This window comes from Lactuca serriola, chromosome 2 (assembly GCF_051521515.1).
Source record: "Lactuca serriola cultivar US96UC23 chromosome 2, Lser_US96UC23_V15, whole genome shotgun sequence".
NCBI classification, from domain to species: domain Eukaryota; kingdom Viridiplantae; phylum Streptophyta; class Magnoliopsida; order Asterales; family Asteraceae; genus Lactuca; species Lactuca serriola.
Window position 1 is genome coordinate 166350368 of NC_136409.1, and position 16768 is coordinate 166367135.

The following is a 16768-nucleotide window of genomic DNA, read 5'->3' on the forward strand; positions in this document are numbered from 1 at the left end:
TAAGGTTGCGGCCTATAAAATGGCGCTTAATGGGTGTACACTCACACCCACCGCTTGCTTGATTGGTGGATGGTCGTTAGCCGAACGGGTAGGATAGGGCAACCTCATCCTCTCATTAAAAGTATAATAAGTGATATAAAGTAACTACACATTTTTTTAAAAAATTCCCAATCTTAGTTACTTTAGGAAAAGTGAATTGATGCAATCCCATGAAATTACACTTTGTACCCTTGCTAAGAAGTTAGTGGAGCGTGTGTGGTTTACCGGCAAACTAATTGGTTCTAAGCAAAGGTGGAAAAGGGTGATTCATTGTTTGTCATAGTTCGATGGAGCGTGTGTGGTTTACCGGCACATCGAATAAGTGATCGTTACAATGAAGGCACCATGTGAATTTGCATGGTAATTCACACCCGCTTTGTGATCCTCGGCATCCCAGTCACAAACAAGAGGGGCATATCGAGATTTAAACACGCCATTGAATAGTTTCAATGAATCTCATCCGAACCTAGGAATTCTCAAAACACTTAGGACTAATAGTTTAAGTTTTGTGATGGAGAATTAGTGAATCGTCATTCACTTACCTTCAATTTATTTGCATGTTAGATTACGGCATCCCTTTTCTAGTATGTAAATGTTATTGTTGGATCCTAGCCCTAATTTTTCTTATTGGGTGATAATTAGGGATTCTTATTCTAATTTATCTTTGTCCTTTTCTTTTGTAGATGTCGAACGCTAACAACGTTGCTGCTAGTTCTTTCACATTGATGAGCCTTTGCCAAAAGGTCACCTTCGATGGAACGGACTTTAGCGAATGGATAAGATACATTCGCACCATTGCTCGCTATGAGGATAAGGAGTATGTCCTCGATGAGAAGCTCGAGAAAATCAACCCCGAAATCGCTACTCCGACCGAAATCACCGCTTTTGAGACTCATGAGCGAGATGCAACGAAGGTACATTGCATCATGATTGCCACCATGAACTCTGAATTCCAAAAGTCCTACGAGGACATGTACCCATACGAGATGCACCAAGACTTATTGGAGAGATACCACCAAAATGCGAGACAAGAGCGTTATGAGATTTTCACCAACATGATTTCCGCTAAGATGGGTCATGGAGAATCTCTTACCGTGCACCTGCAAAAGATGCAAAGGTATGTCGACCGCCTTCGCAAGTTAAACGTTGACTTCGGTGAAGACTTGGCGATCGACATGGTGCTTCACTCTTTGCCTCCGATGTACAACCAATTTAGGATGACCTACCACATGAACAAAGAAGAGGTCACCCTAAGCAAACTCCAAGGTCTCTTGAGGGTCGCTGAGAGCAACTTCAAGGACAAGTCTGTTGCACCTACTCCCAATCCGACTACTGCTCTTGTCTTGGCTATTGGTCAAGGGAAGGGAAAGAAGAGGAAAGCTTCATCGAAGAACTATCGCAAGGTCAAAGCCCGAGATGGTTCCTCTTCTAGTGGGACCAAAGTTGATCCCGCTAAGCCCTGTCCTAACCCGAAGGAGGCAGAGTGCCACCACTGCCACAAGATAGGACATTGGAAGAGAAGCTGCCCAGAGTACCTGCAAGCAATCAAAGAAGGAAAAATCAAGCCATCTTTCGCAGGTATATATACAATTAAATCTAACGATTCTAATCATGCTATTTCTTGGGTTCTTGATACCAGTTGTGGTTACCACATTTGTTCTAATGTGCAGGGACTAAGAAGAAGTAGGGATGTGGAGCAAGGAAGGATCAATCTAATCATGGGGAACAGAAGATCGTCGCCTGTGACCAAGATTGGAGTGTATTCTTTAGTGCTTAGGAATAGTTTGGTTTTAGATTTGAACAATTGTTGCTATTCGCCAGAAATGGCTAGAAACATCATTTCATTTCATGGTTTATATAGACAAGGATTTAGATTTGCTTTTAATAATGAGAATGGTTCTATTTTGGCTTATCTAAATGGTGTCTTTTACTTTGAAGCTATACCATGTAATGGAATATATGAAACCGTTATGATTGTTGATAACTTAGGAAATGATGTTTTGAATATTGATTCTTCCACTAGTATGGATAAAGCATCCTTGTGGCATTGTCGTCTTGGACATTTCAACAAGAAACGCATAGCCCAACTCCAAAAGGATGGAGTGTTGGAGTCATTCGACCTTAGGGAAGATGACACATGCGAGTCTTGTTTGCTTGGAAAGATGACTAAGTCACCCTTCACGAGTACATGTGAAAGGGGCGAGGGTCTATTGGACCTAATACATACCGATGTATGTGGACCGTTTAGATCAACCACGAAGGATGGGAAGCGCTTCTACGTGACTTTTACCGATGACTATAGTAGATATGGGAATATCTACTTAATCAAGCAAAAGTCAGAAACCTTTGAAAAGTTCAAAGAGTTCAAGAATGAAGTGGAGAATCAATTGGGCAGGAAAATCAAGATGCTTCGATCCGATCGAGTAGGAGAGTACCTAAGTCTTGAATTCCACGATTATCTCAAAGAGTGTGGAATAGTTTCACAATTGACGCCTCCTAGGACACCACAGTTGAATGGTGTGGCAGAAAGGCGTAATCGAACCTTATTGGATATGGTTCGCTCTATGATGAGTCGTGCTTCACTACCTATCTCTTTTTGGGGGTATGCCTTAGAGACTGTCGCCCATATCCTTAACTGAGTCCCTACTAAGAAGGTTGCCAAAACACCTCACGAGATGTGGACAAGGAAAGCTCCCTCGTTGGCACATATCAAGGTTTGGGGTTGCGAGGCTTTCGTAAGACGAGATACTCACGACAAGCTCGAACCTCGAAGTGAGCGATGTATTTTCATCGGCTACCCGCATACATCCTTTGGATATCTCTTCTATAGAGCGAAGGACAATGTTGTCTTTGTTGCGAGGAGAGGCGTTTTCCGAGAGCCAGAACTCATAAGCCAAGGAGACAGTGGGAGTCAAATCGAACTTGAAGAGATTCAAGAGTCGATAGATGAAGGAACCTCTACCGCTGGCACTCAACCCGAGGAGGAAACTCCGGTTGAACCAATTGACGAATCCTTACCTCTTAGACGTTCCGATAGAGTTAGAGTTCATCCCCAGTTTTATGGCTTTCATATTACTACCGAGGGGGACACGTATATTAGTGATGGTACACTAACAAATCTTGATGAACCTAATAGCTATAAGGAAGCCATGGTAGGCCCGAAGTCTGCAAAATGGAAAGAGGCAATGGATAGCGAGATCCAATCCATGTATGATAACCAAGTTTGGAATTTGGTTGACTATGTGCCCGGACGTAAGACCGTTGGGTGCAAATGGATCTTCAAGAAGAAGACCGACGTGGATGGAAACGTACACACATATAAAGCGCGATTAGTTGCGAAGGGCTTTACTCAAACTCCCGGAGTTGACTATGATGAGACCTTCTCACCAGTTGCGAAGAATAAATCTATTAGAGTGATGCTAGTTATTGCAGCATTTCATGATTATGAGATTTGGCAAATGGATGTCAAGACCGCTTTCCTTAATGGAAAGTTGGCTGAGGATGTTCACATGGCTCAGCCAAAGGGGTTTGTGGATCCGAAGCATCCAAATAGAGTGTGTAAGCTTGAGAAGTCCATTTATGGACTTAAGCAAGCGTCTCGCAGATGGAATCTTTGCTTCGATGAGAAAGTCAAAGAGTTTGGATTTGTACGAAGCGAAGACGAGTCTTGTGTATATGTCAAAGCCAGTGGGAGTATAGTAAGCTTCCTCGTTCTATATGTCGATGACATATTACTTATAGGAAACGACATCCCGACTCTGCAGGAGGTTAAGTCCTGGCTCGGGAAGTGCTTCGCTATGAAGGACCTCGAAGAGGCTTCTTACATTTTGGGAATAAGGATAGTAAGAGAAAGAAGTAAGAGACTAATTGGACTTAGTCAGAATACTTACTTAGAGAAGGTACTAAAACGTTTTAGTATGGAAAACTCAAAGAAGGGAGAATTACCGATACAAAGCAACGCCAAGTTGAGTAAGACTCAAAGTCCGAGTACCAAAGCTGAGATAGCAGAAATGAGCCGAGTACCATACGCTTCCGCAGTTGGCTCAATCATGTACGCTATGACTTGTACTCGCCCTGATGTAGCCTTCGCTTTGAGCATGGTTAGCAGATATCAAGGGAATCCTGGCAAAGCACATTGGATTGCGGTGAAGAACATCCTTAAGTACCTTTGGAGGACGAAGGAATGATTCTTAGTCCTCGGAGGGAGTGATAACTTGAAGGTGCGAGGATATAGTGACGCCAGTTTTCAGACGGACAGGGACAATTACCGTTCGTAGTCGGGCTGGGTCTTTACCCTAAATGTAGGAGCAGTGACATGGAAGAGTTCCAAGCAGGAAACCGTAGCTGATTCAATGTGCGAATCAGAGTACATTGCAGCGAGCGAAGCGTCGAAGGAGGCAATATGGCTAAAGAACTTCATCGGTGATCTTGGAGTTGTACCTGCCATAAAAGAGCCAATGGAGATTTTCTGTGATAACGAAGGCGTGGTTGCCTTGACCAAGGAACCGAGGGATCATGGTAGATCAAGACATATCGACAGAAAATATCACTTCATCAGACATCGTGTAGAAGAAGGACAACTCGTAGTGAAGAGGATATCATCAGAAGATAACCCAGCAGATCCGCTTACGAAGGGACTGAGTAGGGTAAAGCACTTGCAGCATGCTAGGAGTATTGGGCTGAAGGATGATATTAGCATAGATTAGATAGTATTAGAAACGTGTAATAGATAAATGTACTTGACATTTGATGATTAAATAAAGGAGTTTTATTTATGAGTAATGTTACTATCTTATGTTAATTGTTTAGCTATTGTTTCATTTTGCATGTTTTGACTTCCAGAATAGTTAAGATTATTAAGAGTAATAGAAATTGTCCAAATGGTCCACAATCGTTCATATGTTGGGAGTAGATATGAATGAAGATTGTCATGAATTGGTGTGTAGAATGTCTAAATGGTATTAGACATAGCAAAGGGTTGTTGCAACGTTCATGAGTGCTTATGAACTAGTTTTGAGCATTGGAAGAAACCCGCGCTTGCTGGAATCACCTTATGGAATATGATATAAAGGGTGATCGCAAGACGATAATATCATATGGTCTTAAAACCTAGATATATGATTTGTTATTTGTTAATTGATTGTACATTGATAATACGAAAACGCATCAGTAACTTGGTGTTATAAAACGTATTGTTGTGTATAGTTGGTTAATGAATAAGTAAATGCATATAAGTCAAAGTTTATCTGTAACTTTTATCTAAGAAGGTAAAAGCGATATCCCGGCCGCTCGATGATTTGATTTGACTTATGTGCCGGGCCCGGTCAGAACTGAATTGATGTGTTCGATTAAGTTTTATGTCAAATAAATCAGAGATCGAGAAACCTAAATGCTTGACTCACCATTCCATAGGATTGTCAGCATGATATCTAACAGAGGACTGTACGATCCCTTATCTAAAGGACAAGATTGATTAGATCAGAGTTTGACAGCGTCTTTGAGAGCTACGATTGCAAACCGAATCATACTTGTGTATATAGTTACTAGACTTATCCAAGTGGGAGACTGTTGGAATAGTGTCTAAGGCTGCAACTATATTAGGCAAGTATTTGACTCGGTTGTGCATGGTCCTTTTGGGTTGCCTTCACCATAGTAACTTGATAGGATGATTTATTACGAGAGAGTAAATATTATTAATATATTATGAGAATAATATAATGAATAATATATTGTTATTTAATTAATATAAGTCATAGAATTAATTAGAATTAATTAGAATTAATTTGGTGACTTAAAGAGATTAATTAAATAAAGGGGTATAAACTGTCAATTGTTTGATAGTTAAGCTTTAGACTGTAAATCCTTATGGATATGCTAGGGACGGATTCTAGAAGCTAGGATAGCTTCAAAAATCGTCTAAGGCTTATCTATGGAAAAGATTTGGATAGCCTTAAGAGAAGATTATCCAATTAGGGTTTAGGTTGTAACCCTTAAGGAGTCTACAAATATAAATAGACCCTATAGCTAAGGGAAATCGGCACCTCTCCAAAAGCAAGAGAACCCTGGCCGATTTCCTCCCCTCTCCTCTCTCCTAAATCATCTTCCTTGCTATTGGTGTTTGTAAGCCATTAGAGGAGTGACATTTGTGACTCTAGAAGCTCCAAGACCTCAAGATCAACAAGGAACTCAAAGGTATGGTTCTAGATCTATTTCAATGTTGTTATTTAACCTAATTAGCCATTAGAAGTCTTGGATTCATAGCATGTTTAATTAGAAAGCCTAGATCCAAGCATTAGGGTTTTGCATGCGCACATAGGAAAGTTCTTATGGCTAAAACCCATCAAAAACATCAATCATTACCTTTAAATACGTTGAAAACCCTCAAATCCATGGGCTTGGGCTACACAATGCTCACCACGTGACAACCTGTTTGTCACTTTGTGATGGCTCTCACGTAGTGACAACATGCTTGTCACCTCGTGACGACGGGTTTTCACCCAATTCCACTCCAGCTTCAAAGAGTCATAACTTTTTCGTTTCAACTCTGTTTTTGGCGATATTTATATGCAATAAAAGGTATTGATGAGCCCCACAAGTCTATATAATTACTTTTGACTTAATACATACCGAGCTTAAACCATAATTCATGAAAGAAACCCGAATATTACTTTTCCTATTTTACCTTTTTGCTTCAAAGCACAAATCAAGGGCTTAAATCACTCAATCCAACATTATCGACATCCAAAAGGGTCTAGACTCTATTCCTTTGAAGCTCAAGACCTTTACTCGATCCTTTTACGTCCCGCTATCCCGGTATTAGAAACATCCTAAAAATAAGTGTTACAGGTCTCCATTATTCAACACTTTATGTCCAAGTTTAAAATTTTATTCATGGATGATCATTGTGGTTGGCAAAAACTGCATGTGTAGTCCATGAGGTTATCCCAGTTAAGCCTACGTTGTTAAATGCCTTTAAAATGACCATTTTATCATAATGTTTTTCCTTTTTTTAGTTTTCATTATATAGTCACTTATTATTTGTTTCACTAAATAGGTACTCTCTATGTCTTCTATGTCTTTGCTTTTAAGTTATTTTATGTATATATATCTCAAATATATAAATTACACTAGTAATATTACATACAAACCTTTTGTATTAGTTTATTCAGTCGAAAATATAGGATTAATAAACTTGCTGCAACACGCGGACCATCACCTCTCGCAAGGTGAAATGTGAATACCATAACTAGGGGCCAAAATCTAAACTTAAACACAAATAACTAACAATTAAGAGATTAACTAAAGCTTAAGAAAATAAACAATCAATAGAACTTCCAATTACGAAATTAGACAATAAATCCTACTCAACGAACAAATAAATTATAATAATTACCATATTATACCCAACAATTATAATAATTTTGTTAATGGTCATAAAAAAAACTTAAGAAAAATAAACCATTGAAAAGTGAACAATAAACCACATAATTGACACCAGTTCACCAAACAAACCTAATAACCGAATGAAACTTTGAAGTTGAAATTTAAAGTAAAAAACAGACAAACTGAACCAAACACCAAATATTGAAAAGCAATAAAAATCAGTAAGTAAAAAGCTAGTTTGTTGGCACACTTGAAAAGTAAAAACATAAACACTTACACAAACGTATGATGTTTATATCTTGGCTCGCTTATGGGGTTCCGAAGTCAGCACTTTGAGGACTATGGAGATGAGAGAGAGGCAATGATCGTGATGTTGTCAATTGAATGATCGTCTGTGAGGCGGTGACCGAGAAGTGAGAAAGAAAGTAGAAACTGAAATTCTTGTTTTCGAAAGAAGCGGAAGGATCGAGAGACGGACACAAATTTAAGTAATAAGCAATGGATGATTTGAGATAATGAAGGTTGCTACTAGATTTCGAGATCCACACTTACTCTTTCGATTATGGTGATTGCATGATTCCCAATTTAGACTAAATTGATTGCATTTTTCTATGTTTTCTAATTACTACTTATTCTCAAAAAGACGAAAACCAAAAAAAATTGATCATGGTATGGGTCAACTCTAGAAATGATAAAAAGTTAGGGATAGAAGTATTTTAAGATAAACAACTTGATGGAAATATGGTTTAGTGGCACTTGGAAATCTGAGAATCGTGATAATCACTTTCTAATCGAAGTATTTGAGTGGTACTCCCAAATCCTCAATTGGATAAGACTTAGATTAAATCAGAGAGAAAGAAAAAGAATGAGAGGATATGATTTCGTGAGTACCAGAAATGAGACCAAAGCTGAATTTAGATCTTTGTCTGAAAACTGTCATATGACAGTTTAAAACTGTCACAAAACCACCAAAACGGTCATAAAACGGGTCAACTGAATAAAAGTCAAAATTTGGTCAATTATTTAAAAAACCGGATTTCTAATGCATTTTTTATATAGCTCGATCCCAGTCAGGGGCTCTGCCCCTTGGACCCCGCCAGGGGCTGCCGCCCCTTAGACCCTGCTCCCAAGGGCGCTGCCCCCGGACCCCCGTTCGTTCAGGGGCTTCGCCCCTAAATGACAATGTACTTTGATACTTGATCAAACTTAAACAAGTGTGTACTCCACACCTTCCTTACTTGTTTAATATTTATCAAGATCACTTTTGGTCAACAAAGTAATCCCATTACACTTAAATAACATTGATGATAAAAAATTACCAACACAACTCAAACTGATAAATCGCCCATGAAGGTATGTAATACATACGCTTCTATTCTCATAACCTCAAGTCAATCTTAAAAGTCCAACTCACAATTGATGGTTCTGGAGACGGTTAATAACATATTACGGCTAGTGTTTTCTAAACATAGAGCTCAAAAGGTTTATCATTGGTCGTTTAGATCATATAGTTGACTACTTTTTAGAGATCGAAGTTTGATATTAGGAAGATGCACTCCCAAGGCATTATCATGCTTGCTTTTCTGAATATATATATACATACATACATACATACATATATATATATATATAGGGTTAGGTTATTTTGTTTTTACTAACTATTGTATGCCAGAATGCACAGATCTGGACCATCGGATGGAATATAATCAAATGTCATGATTTGAGGGTCTATGGTAGTAGAATAGGATAGCATGTACCATATAATCACACAAATTTCAGCATAAGGGCATTTTAGTCAATTAACCTATATTAAAAAAGGAAATTTTCGGATTTTTAGGGATGATTAAATCCTTTATTTTTTAAAAATCTGAATATTTTAAATTAATTCAAATTTAAAAATCCGATTTTATTCTGTCAGAATGATAGAATGTCAACCATAAACTAGTAAATGTATTTTTCGATTTTATTCTGTCAGAATGGCAGAATGTCAAACATAAACTAGTAAATACATTCTGAAAGAATACACAAAATCGATTCTTGAACTAATAATATATCAAAAAGTTACATTGTATGATTGTGATTCATTGAATAATAACAAACATTCTGAAAGAATAAACAAGTATAATTTTTAAAAAATAACAACATTCTTAAAAAATAAGTGTGATCATTCTTTAATTCATTCTTCAACCCTTTCCCATCAGGTCTTCAAGCCATTCTTGAAGCCTTTTCTACCAGAAATTCATTGCCAAGTAATTTGTAGTGATACACTTGTAAAACCTGCACATTAAACATACAAATAATTAACTACAATTCTATCAGAATACAACAAATAATATTCTTACAAAATAAACTATTCTGCAAGAATATTCTTTAAGAATTTGTATTATCAAGAATATACCCAACAAACAAAATAAGGAACTAGCATCAACCTATTCTGACAGAATAAGGAACTAACATTCTTCGGCTTCCATGTGTTTCTTCTCGATATGCTCAATGTATTTAACTGCAAATTCTGACAGAATAAGGAACTAGCATCAACCTATTGTTATGAAAATGGCATCCAACCCAATCTAAATTGAGTTATATAGTTCTGAAAAGAATAAGGAACAAAGTGAAGTAAAAACATTAATGATTTTTAACTATTTTTTTATTGAGGCATTTTATCGAACACATGGAGGCCATGACAGAATGTTGTTTCAAGAAATTACATGTGATCAGATTAAGCATATCATGCAGGCTAGCACCAAGTTCCTTTGGCATGGCTTCTAACAAGGGTATCAATGGACGAAACTGTGACCCATTGAAACATGTAGCTGCAAAAGAGACAGACATTGTTAACCGCATATGTTAATGGTGGAAAAAAGAAAATTTTGATCAGTTGAAACACACACACACACACACACCTGAGATAAAGTTCTCATTTCATATTTCACTCTCAAAATCTGTCTTGACCAATTCTTCAATGCCTTCAATGAAACCCGTCTGCGTTTCTTCCTGTAATCCCTTAAATTACCTGAAGCACATGCCTCTGTGATGAAGTTCAAGGTGTTGCTTTTAGTATCCCTCCAGAAACTGTAAAGAACAATGATGTTTTCATTCTCTAATGTCTGTAACAGTTTGATTTCTGAAAAGAGCCTCTTGAGAACAGATGGATCTCCACCGAAGCTTCTTAGTTTTACTTGGTTCCATGCCACATCCCTCCTTCTTCTTGATCAAATCCCCTGTACACCTTCTTCACTGCACCAACGCCTAACAGATCACTGTATCTCCCAAATTCAATCGAAAGTTAATGAGTACAAAATTCAATCGAAACATCGAAATTGTAAGACCTAATTGAGATAACGAAGAGTGTAAATTAGGAAAAGTGAACCTGACCGCCAACCTCCTCCGCCTGCAACTGTCGGCGCTTCTCGGGTTTTGCGAGTGAAATCACGGCTGCGATTGCTGCGATCGAGCCGCCTTCGATGACTGCCAGTGTTGTTCCGTCAAATGTGTCGGCTCCTAGTGCGGATACAGTTAGGGTTCTTCGATTGTTTAGTTTGTAGGATTTAAGATTAGGATTGGAGAATTGTGTGGTGGTGAAAGAGACATTGTGGGAGTCCGATGAGAGCGTAGGATCCTAGCTTCTTGTGGTGTAGGGTTTAATAGGTAAATAAAAATTGATCCCTTAAATAAAGGGATATCAGTTGTTAATTATGGATATTCATTAATACATATATGTAATATTACTAATTTACCCTTATTTAATTAATTAATTATTTGCTAATTTCTGATTGGTGCATTTAGGCACACAATATTTGCTAAAAACATTTGAACCTATCTCTCTCTCTCTCTTTCTCTCTCTCTCTCTCTCTCTCTCTCTCTATATATATATATATATATATATATATATATATATATATATATATATATATATATATATATATATATGAAATTAACCATACAAATTATAACATCTATCTTTCACTTTCCTATTTCGTTTTTCAAAATTGGTCAAATACAACTTAATTAAAAACGTATATGACCAAATTTTATCAAACAAAACCCTATAGGATCAATGTCAAATAATTTGTTTTTTGTAACATAAACGATATTCATATTAATTATGTCGTTTTCGTCTTATATTGTTTAAATGAAAAATATAAATTGTTTAATTTAAGAATAATTTTGACAAATAAAATGTTGATAGTCTTAACCCACACTGTCAACTATGTCGATTAGTAATGTATATGTTTATTCCTAGCATGTGTAAATGACAAAATTAATGCACTTCACACAAAACTAGCCATTTTACATTTCGTTTTAAACGTATGTGTTCCTGATGAAGGGCTTAGAGGCCCACTTTTGGTAACCAGTTTATATCGCATTTGATTATTCTGATTCTGATAATTAATAATCAAAGTTTATATCGCATTTGATTATTCTGATTCTGATAATTAATAAATAGCATGCTAGTCTAGGATATGAAATGAAGGGCTTAGAGGCCCACTTTTGGTAACCAGCCACGGGCTTTCCGGCCCTGCCAAACATGCTCTTGCATAAACGTCCCCCTCAAAACGGTTTTTTGTTTTTCTTTACCAAAAAAGTGAAAAATCCTACAAATAACACATTTTTTTAACAATATTTCTACTCTAATTCAATAAATGTTTTTAAAAAAATTACATTTATTTTAACAATTTCTTTGTTCCAATAAGATATATATATATATATATATATTTATAAAAAACAACTGGTAACTTGACCGGACCCTGAACCGTATAACAGGATAAGCATAATTGGACCTCGAATCAGTTTCCTCAAAAGTACACAAAATCATCATTAACCGGTTGGACCTGAAAGAACCGGATCGGGCTTATTTTGAACCAGTTCCGATCCGGTTTTCGAGCTGGAAATGACCTGATCGGGCTTCGTTTGGACCATAGGGCCTACAGCCACAGGGAGCCCATTCTCTACCCATGCAAGGTATCCACCTCCCATGTTGTATAAATGCTTGAATCCCTATAAAAATATATTTTTTGTTAGCATTAAATCTTATGTAAGTAATAACTAGATTTCCATACTTGATTACAAGTCAAAAACTGTCGATAATCCTTACTAAAAGGATTTTGAAATGCTATGGTATATTGACTTAAAAGTTTAAAAAGAAAATGAAACTTAATCTTGAAACAAAAAATATATATAAGAAACTTACTGTATTAAGAAGATCAATTGTTGCATATACAGATCGAACTCCTGATTGGCAGCCCTTCATATACAAAATTCCAATAGTTTGAATGAAGAAAGATTATAGATTAATGAACATCTTGTCTAGATTTTTTACATAGAGATTAGAGAGTATTCTTTATTTCTTTTATGCATTTGATTTACCACAATAAGATGATCATCCTTGTTACACACTGGTAGCACTTGTTCCATGAACTTGGGATTTTTCACCCTACCTGAAACAACACAATCCTTTTTCTCCAAAATCAACACAATTTTTATTATAATTAACAATTTTTTTGTGAAAAAATGGGATCAAAAGTAACCTTCAGGGGTGTTAAACATGTAAGGAATGTTGAGAGCACCATCAAAATCAACATGCCCTTTCTTAAATTCTTCTTCAGTCCTATCAATCAAAAAATCCAGAAAATAACAAAATAAAAGCTAGTATATATATAATATAATATCATCAAAGGAATGATTCAATTAAAAAAGAAAAACGTATTATTAGAACCTGACGTCAAGGTAACGGTAGCCGCTGTTACGGAGAAGATCGTTAGCTTTTAGAACATCAATGGTGACGACTTCTGATTCTGAGCTACAAGATTGAATCAAAAGAGGGGATTAAAAGCAAGGAGTACTGATAATAATGAAATTCAAATCATGTACTTTATCTACCTGGATTTGGTGTCCATGATGGAGAGGAAGAGGGAGAGCGAAAGGTTTTGAGGATTTGTGGTGTGTTGCAGAGATAGAGCTTGAAATGTTGTTAGGTATAGAAAAGAAGGTGCATGATGATTGATGAAGAAGGTAGAGTGTGACTCTTATCTGGTGGGCCCAAAAACACACGTCACGACGAGAAAAGTAATCCAAAAAGATGGGGGCTAGCTTTGTAGGATTTTTTTTTTCTTTTCGCCTATTAATTTCCATCGCACTTATAAACAGTCTATTTGTGCACTTCCGAATTTGGCCACCACATTTTTACACTTTCTCAACTTTCATCCCTCTCAATTTTCCACACGTCCTAAAATCCATGTTTGTGGCGATGTCGATTTGGGGTCACCGCATCTTCTTCCAATCCGCTTTAAGCACGAATCGATCCATCGGCCATCACCGTTACACAGTGTAAACCCTCACAGCCTCACCTTAAGATAGTAGAATATCCCCCAAAATCCCTCTTTCACACTCTCACCTGCACTCAACAATGGCGGATGAATTCTCATTCATAGACAGTGATGACGAAAGAGCAGTTGAAGATGTTCACTCACAAGCAATGGACCACTCACTAAATCGACTTTTGATAGACACAATTTGCATTTTCCAAATACCGACCTCCGTCTATCACCACTTTCGTTTGTCTAACTTTCCACCGGCGACTCTATTGTTCTTTAGGTTTCTCTTCTAACTTTCTTCTTTCGTTTGATATGTGAAATCTACCTGTGTGTAATTTTGTTGATTGTATCAGATCGATTTTCTATGTTTTACTCTACAGTAGTTGTTTTATTTCACTAAAGATTGAAAACAAGGAAGGTTTTATTCCTTCATACTTCGTCCTTTATTTTGGTTCTCGTCTAATTTTTTATGCATAGTAAGTGTTTGATTTTATACATCTGTGTAATTTCGTTGATTGTATAAGAATAAAAACAAGTGTTTATATGTATGGAGAGTAATCTCATTTCTCTTGGTATTTGTTTTGCTGATGAAATTTGCAGAACAAATCACACGATATGCTTTTGGTTATTCCATCAATTAGACCTTATTATTATTATTATTATTTTGTTTTCTTATATTTGTCACAATAGAAAATTAGCCTTATTACTTTGGGTTTAGTTTTTGTATTACGAGTCTTATTCTCATGTCAAAAGAGAAAGCAAATTAGCCTTATTACTTTTGTAGTGTGAAACAAATTGTCTTTTTCGCAACATCTGCTTTGTATTATTCCATTACTTAGGCTACATTATTGTTTTTCTCAAACTTTTTTAATGTGAGTTCTTAATCCACAACATGTCCTCGATTTTACAGATTGAGTGATTGATTTATGAGAACAGAAAATAAAATGGAGCATGGAAGGCTCAATGGTTTTATTTTATCAAAACTCACTCCAATTATATATAAAGAATTTCAACACATTGCAAATATGGAATTTACAATTTGCTAAAGAACAACCCCAAAATAAATATGTTGCAGAGTTTTTAGATATCTCTTTCTGTTATATCCTCGTCATTTATTTTATATTTTTATAATTGATATAGTTTAATCGATATAAATATTTCAGTAAGTTTTTTTATATATCCACCGGAGCACATTATATATGAGGATTATGCACACAAAGTGTATGATGCAGAATTAATCAAACATGTTTTCAATTTCCTAATACTAGACAACATGAGGATTGAAATGGTATCAAAATCATCCAATAAGTCACATGGTAAAAGGTTTCACAAAATTATGATTTTGAAGTACGTTGCTAACTTGTTATGATAGACTTGTGAAACATGACAAAATATGGAGAAGATTCATATTTTAACCAAGGATCTTTGTCCAATTTATGACGATGAGAATGTCATTTTTGTAAACAGATATGCAAGAAATTACAGAACTATTGAATAGCCAAGCTGTAAGAATTGGTTAGTTACTTACTGAGGTTGTTCATGATCAAATGTCATATTATTAAGGGCTAATTATTCTCTCAATTGAGTATGACATGTGGGTCCAATGATTAGAAGAATGTTGATGTGTCAAAAAGTTTTTTCATTTGGTTTCTATCCAGTCTTGTAATATTTATATAGCTTCCCTAAAAATCACTAATATTCGGTTGAGTTCATTTAAAGAAAAAAGTATTAATATCAAAAGTATCACATTTTTGCTTTGATCTCTCATTTTGCTAAGATAATTGATACATATTTACTCATCGGTTGCACCGGATCTTAAAGGAAATTGAAGAGATTTTTTTGGATTTAAATGTGGTATTGCAAATTTCTTTTGTAATTTATTTTTTTGTCAGTTGAGTTAAAGAAGAAACAAAAGATCATCATCAAGTAAACATATGTTTTTCTAATAATGCATGCATCCATACTTGAAAACAATGTAGCACACGAGTGCATCATTGACCATCAATGAAAACTACGACCCAGATGTCAAACCTGACACAAAAACTTTTCTCAACAGATTTGTCCCAGAGATAGGTTATTTTATTTTCTTTACTTATGACACCTGGAATGGCGTTGTTCCTTATACTCATAGTGAGTATACTTTCAGAGAAGATCTTGGAAACTGCCAGAATGCTTTTGTGCACTGATGATCGATTTGTGGTGTCTTCAAATTAAAGGGTTTTGATCTATTATTTTGTTAGAGTAAATTACACAAGCTCTTTCCGTTTTGCAAATTTTCTTTTGTATTTTGATGGTTTATAACGATTTTGATGCTTGAATCAATAAAGCCAACGACTCTGCTAGTATTTTTGTTAAATGACCATGTTGTCTTCGACCAAAACTGAAATCCATCTGTTGCAGGTGCTCAATCAGTGCTTGAAACATTGTTTGCATATCTTCGGTTTTCATTTTTTCGGTTTCTAGGGTTGATGTAAAAGATGATGTTCTATTGTGGAGATGAACTGTTATTAGTGTTGTTACTTATGCAGTCCTTTCAGTAGGGATAGGTGATTTGTCTTTAATGCCATTTATGGAAAGTTGTTTATTTCGCTTTTAACTGTACACTAAGTAGTAGTTATCATTAAATTTATCCACATTGATAACGGACTACAAAAAACCCAATTAAAAAGTACTATGGGCTCACTCACTAGTTTGTATAAATTAACGTGATATATCTAAACAAATTTCTTATCAAAAATTCTTATAACATACCATTAAAAAATCTTTTGATTTTGATATTAAAAATTAAACTTTTAGTACTAACAAGAGATTTAGCATTTTATTAACACACATACACACAAAAAGAAAACACGAATAACTAATTTTGTGCAGGAGAGGAGAGCATTTATGTTTTGAAAAGATCGATGAATTTTGTACTGGGAATTAGACATTTTGATTCACAGTTCGAACCAACACACAGAATGACAGAAACACACTCAATTTCTTCTCACCGGAGGAAGACGTCGGAGGCTATGAAGGTGATAACAGGGACG

General features: G+C 36.0%; 1 protein-coding gene and 1 long non-coding RNA gene across 2 annotated transcripts; both read right to left on the reverse strand.

The window, feature by feature from the left end:
* Positions 1 to 9589: 9589 nt before the first annotated feature.
* Positions 9590 to 11147, reverse strand: LOC145090566 (uncharacterized). Its single transcript, XR_013701653.1, has 3 exons — positions 10326 to 11147; positions 9852 to 10235; positions 9590 to 9699 (listed from the first exon to the last, which is right to left on the reverse strand). It is a non-coding gene; the product is annotated as an uncharacterized LOC145090566 (long non-coding RNA).
* A 919-nt stretch (positions 11148 to 12066) lies between these two features.
* Positions 12067 to 13459, reverse strand: LOC145087301 (thiosulfate sulfurtransferase 18-like). Its single transcript, XM_079025239.1, has 6 exons — positions 13303 to 13459; positions 13139 to 13222; positions 12951 to 13030; positions 12790 to 12860; positions 12614 to 12667; positions 12067 to 12420 (listed from the first exon to the last, which is right to left on the reverse strand). Exons 1-6 carry the CDS (start codon positions 13317 to 13319, stop codon positions 12241 to 12243), a joined length of 486 nt encoding a protein of 161 aa, XP_078881365.1. The 5' UTR covers positions 13320 to 13459; the 3' UTR covers positions 12067 to 12240.
* Positions 13460 to 16768: the final 3309 nt, after the last annotated feature.